At 48.5% G+C, this 8,385-nt stretch overlaps 1 protein-coding gene across 1 annotated transcript in view; it reads left to right on the top strand.

The window, feature by feature from the left end:
- The first annotated feature begins 3,709 nt into the window (after positions 1-3,709).
- Positions 3,710-8,385, top strand: part of Rasl12 (RAS like family 12) — a 16,207-nt gene continuing 11,531 nt past the window's right edge. The window contains exons 1-2 of the mRNA XM_008836307.3: positions 3,710-3,902; positions 6,133-6,189. Of these exons, the coding sequence (XP_008834529.1) occupies positions 3,800-3,902; positions 6,133-6,189 (160 nt within the window). The 5' untranslated portion in view covers positions 3,710-3,799. The remainder of the gene's footprint in view (positions 3,903-6,132; positions 6,190-8,385) is intronic.

Raw genomic sequence — 8,385 nt, 5'->3', positions numbered from 1 at the left:
GGCAAAGTAGTTTGTTCAAGGATCAGGTAGCAAGTGACAGATTCCCAAGGCTTTCCAGGCAGGAGCCAGCACTTCACGGCACTAGACAAGCAACCGACAGGAATGCTGAGGGTAAGAAAAGGGACTGGTTGAGAGAAACCCTGTTTTCCCCTAAGTCTCAGAGTTTGAGCAGGGGCAGCCTGGGAGTATTGAGCTGACACCGCCCAGGATCTGAGCAACCAACTAGCCACAGCTCAAATCCTCTCTGAATTAGAAAGCAATTAAGAGTTATCCCATCATAGGCCAGGCGTGGTGGCGCATGCCTTTCATTCCAGCAGAGACAGGCAGAGGCAGGCGGATCTTTGTGAGTTCAAGGCCAGACTGGTCTACATAGCTAGTTCCATGCCAGCTGGGACTACAGGGAGAACCTGTCTCAAAAAGACCAAAAAGAAAAGAAAAAAAGAGTCATCCTATCATAGCCAAACATGGTGATGCACGCCTTTAACCCCAGTACTTGGAGGCAGAGGCAGGCAAGTTCAAGGCCAGCCTGGTCTACAAAGCGAGTGCCAGGACAGCTGGGGCTACTGAGAGACCTTATCTCAAAAAGATCAAAAAGAGTTATCCCATCACACAAATCATGGTGAAAGGGCTGGAGAGATGGCTCATGGTTAAGAGCACTGGCTGCTATTTCAAGGACCCAGGTTTGGTTCCCAGCACCCATATGGCTGCTAACAACTGTCTGCAACTCCAGTTCCAGGGGATCCAATGTCCTGTTCTGACCTCCACAGGTGCACTTACATACTTCAGGCAATACATTCATACACATAAAAATGTAAATAAAATATTTTTAGAAATCATGATGTAGTCTTCCTCTATACCACCTCCTTAAAGTGTTTGCCCCCTTTGTTGCTGTGTCAGGGGTTTGCTTCATCCAAAGACAGTTTCAGAGGGTTAGAATTCACCTTCACACTGAGATAAAACCTGCCTTCTTGCAGTGCTCCTAGTTTTAAAGATAAGGAAACTAGACTGGCAAGATGTCTCAATGGGTAAAGATGCTTGCTGCCAAGGCAACCTGGGTTGGATCCCCAGAACACACATGGTGGAAGGAGAGAACCAATTCCCACAATTTGTCCCTTGTACCAGGTCACGCATGTACCTACACACATACACATATACATATAAAATAAATAAATGTGAAAAAAAGAAATTTAAAAAGATGAGAAAACTGAGACCAGAAATATGTATATATATATTTTTTGGTCTTTTTGAGACAGGGTCTCCCTGTATCCCCAGCTGTTAGACCAGGCTGGCCTCAAATTCATAGAGATCTGCCTGCCTCTGCCTCCCAAATGCTGGGATTAAGGGCATGTACCACCATGCCTGGCTTTATTCTTTTTAGCTTTATTTATTTATTTATTCATTTATTTTGTGTGTGTGTGTGTGTGTGTGTGTGTGTGTGCGTGTGTGTGTGTATGTGCGTGTGTGTTCTAGTTTGCTTCTCCATTGCTGTGATAAAACACTCTGACCAATACCAACTTAGGGAGGAAAGGGTTTATTCAGCTTACATCTCCCAGGTCACAGTTCATCAGGGAGCCCAAGGTAGGAGCTCAGGGCAGGAACCTAGAGGCAGGAGCTGAAGCACAGGCCATGGAGGATTGTTGCTTACTGGCTTGCTCCTTTGGCCTATGCTCAGCTTGCTTTCTTATACAACTCAGGACCACCTGCCCAGGGGTGGCACCACCCACAGTTGGTTGGGCCCTCCCACATAACTCAATAATCAAGAAGATGTCCCACAGACAAGACCACAGGCCAGTCCAATGGAGGCAGTTCACTAATTGAGGCTTCCTCTACCCAGGTGTGTCGAGTTGATAACTAAAGCTATCCAGCACAGTGTGTGTGTGTGTGTGTGTGTGTGTGTGTGTGTGTGTGTGTGTGTGTGTGTGTGTGTGTGTGTGTACATGCTCACATTCAGGCCACTGCAAAGCTGTAGAGGTCAGAGGACAGCTTACAAAAGTCAACCCTCTCCTTCCGCCACATGGATCCTGAGGACTGAATTTAGATCATCAGGCTTGGCAGCAAATGCCTTTACCCTCTTATAGCCCCAGCTAGCCTCATTATGGAACTCACTATGTAGACCAGGATGGCTGGCCTTGAACTCACAGAGATCTGCCTGTCTCCTCCTCTCAAGTGCTGGGATTAAAGGCGTGCACCACCACGCCCAGTTTATTGTCTTTTTTTTTTTTGGTCTTTTTGAGACAGGGTCTCCCTGTAGCCCCAGCTGTCCTGGAACTCACTATGTAGACCAGGCTGGCCTTGAACTCACAGAGATACGCCTGCCTCTGCCTCCTGAGTGCTGGGATTAAAGGTGTGTGCCACCACGCCTGGCTTTATTTTCTTTTTTTTTTTAAAGACAGGGTCACTTGTAGGCTAGGCTGACTTTGAATTCACTATTTAGTGGAGGATGACCTTGAATTTCTGATCCTCCTACCTCCACCTCCCAAGAGTTGGGATTATGGGCATGCACCATTGCACCAGTTTATGTGGTGCTGGGGACTGAATCCAGGGCTTCTTGAAGTGAGCTCCAGCCCAAGAAAGACTTTGAATAACTCCCCCAGCCTCACATAGGCTTGGAAGTAGCAAAGTTCACATCAGTAGAACCTGCCCAGGTCCCCATCTTGCCCTCTCCAGCATGCCTGCAGTGAGACCAGCTCTCTCCCCATAGACTCTATCAGGAACCAGTCTGTCTGCATAGGACTGTGACCAGCCCAGGAATGTGGCTGGAAGTTGGCTCTCACTTCCTCAGCTCCTACAATGCAAAGGAAAACCTTAGCCATGATTTGTACAAGTAATTTTGGCCTGAGGATGTAATCTAAACAAATTCCTCTGGTACCTTAAATCTTAATAAGACAGCTGGCTTATTGCAATCTCCCTAACACAGACAGTGTCAGAATTCATGTCCTGTCCAGGAAAAGTTTTCCTTCTTGGTTCAAGAGAAGTTATTACTAGTCCGCTTTGACCTGGACCCTCTCTGCTTGTTGACCCAGTTTATTTATTTATTTTTGGTGACCTACTGAGCTTTGTTAGGATTATGTGCAGGAATATGGGTGAAGTTTTTTTTGTTTTTGAGGTGGTCTATAACTTAAGCTGGCCTCCAGTTCAAAGCAAACCTCCCACCTCAATCGAGGCTGCCCAACTGCTGGGATTACAGGCATAAACCACCAAGCCTGGCTCTGCTATGAAGTTTTAGCAAAGGACTCAAATCTCCTGTCCTAGGAGCCTCGGTCGTGCAGTGATGCCCCTTAAGAGTCTCGATCATGAAGCATGGGGTTGGGGAAGTGGAGTGCCTTCTCGCTGAGCTGGCTGTGGCCCAATGCAAGAAAGGCAGAGAGTCCAACCCAGAGGCTTCCAGGAGGAGGAGACCAGACCGGCTCAGCAGGACCAGGAGAGCCGGGTACTTTCTTGAAGGAAGAGTCCTGTAGGGCTGGAAACAACCCTTCTTCTGCGTCCTCTACCCCAAGGATGCCCTGGCGTTGGACCTTCGGGGCCTGGTCTGGAGGCGCTGGGGATGGTGGCAGCGCCCGTGTCATGGACGCCGGGGCAGTGGCCAGGACTGGTTGGCCTAGCAGGGAGAGGGGTGAGGGCCCGGCTGGGGGCTCTGCCGCCCTTAAAAGGAGCTCGGAGCGTGGCGGCCACGCCCTGACCACGCCCCCGCCACGCCCCTCCTCCAGCGAACTTGTTGGGCTTGTGGGAGGGCGACTGGGGGCTTGCTGCTCACGGGCCCTTCGGCTCCGAGACCCGCGTGGCCGTCTACAGCGTCGCCATGTCGTCGGTGTTCGGAAAACCCCGCGCGGGCAGCGGGCCGCACAGTGCACCCCTCGAGGTTAACCTGGCCATCCTGGGGCGCCGCGGGGCCGGCAAGTCCGGTGAGTGGCGCGGGGCGGGGGTGGCGTGCATGTGGCGAGGTGAATGGGGGCAGCTCCATCCAGGAGCTCCTGGGACTCCTTCCCCAGGCGACTGGGTGAGTCCCTGTGACTTGATTCTTTGCCTCAGTTTCCTGTTGCTGCCTCCTGTTCTTAGCTTCCCCATCTCTATCTGTGGTAGCTCCTTGTATGTCTCTTTGAGACGCCCCCTCCCCTGCCTCTCTTTGTATCTCCCAAGTGCTCCATCTCCATCCCTGGGACCTGCAGCCAGTCTTGGTGACTGACACCAAAGAGACCTGTTGGGGACACTGATCTCCAGCCCAAGGCCCTTTTTGAACTTGGTGGCAGCCTTGCAGCTTCCAGATTTGGGCCGTCCATCTCCACTCCCTCCTCCAAGAAACTTGGTAGAAGATAAGGATTTCTCAGGGACAGGCCACTCCTCCACTGCCAACCCTTGGGATTCTGAAACGGCCTGCTTTCTTATCAAATGTATTTGTTTCAAGCCAGACCCCTTTTGGCTTTCTGGGAACACACTGGGCTGTGGTCCCAAGTGCCAGGAAAGACTTGTCCTTGGGGAACCAGGATCTTGGGCTACCACTGAGATAACTTCTGTCAACACAGAATTCTACTTTCAGCACTCCTAAAAGCCACCACAGAGACCCTAAAAGGAGGGTTTTCCCCCTCCACCCGCGACTTTGAGTCCCAGACAGCTGAAGAGGGGAGGACAAAAGGGGCTCCTCCCCTGGCTATTTAGTTGTAACTGACAGTGAATGGCCAGTCTTACTCTGATTTTGAAGCCAGTACCCCTGGCTCAGAGTGGGGACCCAGAACACAATTTCCTCTAGAAAAATTTTGCTCTTAGTCCAAAATCAACATTTTCCTCAGTGACTCAACACCATAGATCAGCCAATGAATATATGAATGAAGGAATTTATTTTGAGACCGAGTCTCATGTAGCCTAGGTTGGCCTGGGACTTGCTATGTAGCCAAGGATGGCCTTAAACTCCTAATCCTCTTGCACCCACCTCCCAAGTGCTGGGATTATAGGTATGTACCACCATACCTGGCTTATGCAGTGCTGGAGATTGAACCCAGGGTTTCATGCATGCTAGGGAGTTTTTTGACTATATCATATTACTTTTTCTTTTTTTTTTGGTCTTTTTGAGACAGGGTCTCCCTGTAGCTCCAGCTGTCCTGAAACTCACTATGTAGACCAGGCTGGCCTTGAACTCACAGAAATCCATCTGCCTCTGCCTCCCGAGTGCTGGGATCAAAGGCATGTGCCACCAAGCCCAGCTTATCATATTTTTAAGAGTCCAACCAGTCCAGCCAGTTGTGGTGGGGATGCCTTTAATCCCAGCACTTGGGAGGCAGAGGCAGGCAAATCTCTGAGTTCGAGGCCAGCCTGGTTTCCATAGCCAATCCAGCCCAGCTATTGCTACAGGGAGGTCCTGTGTCAAAAAGACCAAAAAAAAAAAAAAAAAAAAAAAAAAAAAAAAAAAAAAAAAAAAAAAAAAAATCCAACATAGATACAGTATAGTTGGCTTACCCGTGCCTTTATGTGGCTGAGCTATGAATGGAAACAGTCCTGTTAGTGCACTCAGCAAGGGAGAAAGAACTCAATTCTGGAGTCTTGCATTCTACAGAGATACCCTGGAGGCTGTGGAAATCCTACAGAAAGCCAAGGCCCAAGACCTGGAGGACTCAGACTAGAGTGTGTTAACTTGGGACACAGCCTGTCCTGGACCTTGCCTAGAAACCCCATGCCCTTGGGGGTTCAAACCTTCCCAGGAACAGTTCAACTCTGCACTCACTGTCTCTGGCTTATAGCCAGAGCTGGAATAAATGCCCCATGCTACAGAATTAGTGTGACTCATCCAGGGTAAGGGACATGCCCCTTCAGTTGGGGCCTCACCAGACCTCAGGGTAACTAGATACAGGCCTTGGATGTTCACGAGTATCACTTAGATTTATCTCTTGCTGCTTCTCCTGCTAATCATAATTTAAAAAATAAAAAAAGTTTCATGGTTCAACTAGTGGGACTAGGCATCCCATTTTTATGACTTCTAAGCCAATTCTTCAGCTCTGCAGCCTGGGGCCCTGGGAGAGTCAAGCTGGGTGTCAGCCAGAGACCACAGAGGTCACTTAGGCCTTCTTAGAGTGAGAAGGGGTGGTTGCTGGGGGCCAGCAGACATAGCAGTAGACTGAACCCACCTCTTTCTGCTTCTTGCAGCCCTAACTGTGAAGTTTCTGACCAAGAGGTTTATCAGCGAATATGACCCCAACTTGGGTAAGAAACCACTCTTCCTGGGTCTCCTGCTGACTGGGCCCCACCTGGATGTTCCCTTGAGACTTCCCTGTGGGTGGGCCCTGACCAGTACTGCACATCTGGGAGGAGCCACAGGGATGTTTCAACCCATCTGGGGGGCTGGCCCAGATGGAGGGACTGAGAGAGAATGTTTTCCCTAAAATATGAGATGCGATGAGACTTTAAAAGCAATTAAAAAAAAAAAATAGTAGAATGTCCACATCCAAATAGGTACTGTTTTTCCAGATGGCTACTCAGTGTTCCTTCCCAGGAGAGCCAAAAATGGTATTTAAGACATTCTCTACTGGTGCTGGCTTCTGAACCATTCTTTATTATTTTTTGTTTGTTTTGAGACAGGGTCTCCCTGTAGCCCCAGCTGGCCTGAAACTCCCTACATAGACCAGGCTAGCCTGGATCTCACAGAGATCTTCTTGCCTCTGACTCCTGAATGCTGGGAGTAAGGGCCACCCACTGTGCCTGGCTTTTTTGTAAAGCTAGGTTTGGATGGTGACTCTGGCATTAATTGGCTGGACAACTTTGAGACAGTCACTTAACCTCTCTGACCTACTGTTTCCTCATCTGATAAATGGGCATAAATATACCTGTATCAGAGAATTGCTGTGAGGATTAAAGAAATAACACATTAAAGATCTAGCCTAGGAGGGCCTGGAGAGACGGCTCAGCGGTTAAGAGTACTGACTGTTCTTGCAAAGGACGGGGTTCAGTTCCCAGACCCCCATGGCAGCTAACAACAGTCCGTAACTCCAGTTCCAGGGGATCCGACACCCTCTTCTCACCTCTGTGGGCATTGCACAACACAAGTACATTTACACACATGCAAATAATACACTCATACAATAAAAAATAATAAATAAAGCCAGGCGTGGTGGCCCATGCCTTTGATCCCAGCACTCGGGAGGCAGAGGCAGGTGGATCTCGGTGAGTTCGAGGCCAGCCTAGTCTTCATAGTGAATCCAGGACACCCATGCCTTTGATCCCAGCACTCGGGAGGCAGAGGCAGGTGGATCTCGGTGAGTTCGAGGCCAGCCTAGTCTCCATAGTGAATCCAGGACACCTGGGGCTACAGGGAGACCCTGTCTCAAAAAGACCAAAATAAATAAATAAATAAAATATTTTTTAAAAAATCTAGCCTAGGAGCTGCTATGTGGTAATGCACACTTTTGATCCCAGCACTCTGGAGGCAGAGGCGGGCAGATCTCTGTGAGTTTGATTGCCACCCTGGTGTATATAGTGAGTTCCATGCTAACCAGGGCTATAACACCCTGTCTCAAAAAACAAAAAACAAAAAAAATCTATCCATACTTGACCCTAGTAGACTCTCAGTGCATATTTGTGTTTCCCTTCTCCTCAAATGGCTTCCCGGGCATACTGCTCTCATATCCATCAGATCAGTGTCTCTGAAACTTATTTTTAGCAGCAGGATTTTTTTCCTCAGATAAGTGCTTATGTGGCATCCTAATACACAAAACAAACAAAATTGGAATCCGATCAGCATCAAAGTAACGTATAGCTCATCTTTACAACATTTTTATTATAACTGTCCACTGACAATGAGGTGTCTGAATGAACTTAGCCTTTTGAAAATGGTCTTGTTTTACCCAGGGTGTGCACTACCAAGCCTGGTTCATGCTGAGCTGGGGATGGATGCAGGGCTTTGTGTGTGCTAGGCAAGTATTCTAGCAGCCGAGCTACATCCGGGCCACTGTGTTTGTTTTTTTTCTGGCCATCTATTTCTTCCTCCCTGCCACTCATTCATACCCTTACAGGATCCCAACAGATGATTCCAGTACAGTGGTAGTTTTAGCTTCCTGGTTGAGTAATTTTGGAATTTTGACCTGGCAGTGGAACATGTGGTCAAACTGTCTGGGGTTGGGGGACAGAAGCCCATAATAGTTAGTCACCTTAGCTTTTTGAAATCTTTTCTTTTCTTTATTATTTTTATTTTATATGTATGAGTATTGCCTGCATGTGTATATAAGTGCACCCATGTCATGCAATGCCCACGCAAGTCAGAAGAGGTCGTCAGATCCCCTGGAACTGGAGATATGGATGGATGCTAGCCACCATGTTGGTACTAGGACTCAAACTCAAACCCAGGTCCTCTGCAAGAGCAGTCATGCTCTCTTTCTTTTCTTTCTTTCTTTCTTTCTTTCTTTT

This window comes from Nannospalax galili, unplaced genomic scaffold, assembly GCF_000622305.1.
Source record: "Nannospalax galili isolate Female #2095 unplaced genomic scaffold, S.galili_v1.0 scaffold54, whole genome shotgun sequence".
NCBI lineage: Eukaryota > Metazoa > Chordata > Mammalia > Rodentia > Spalacidae > Nannospalax > Nannospalax galili.
The sequence above is the reverse complement of the archived record's forward strand: the minus strand, read 5'-3'. Positions and strand labels throughout refer to the sequence as shown.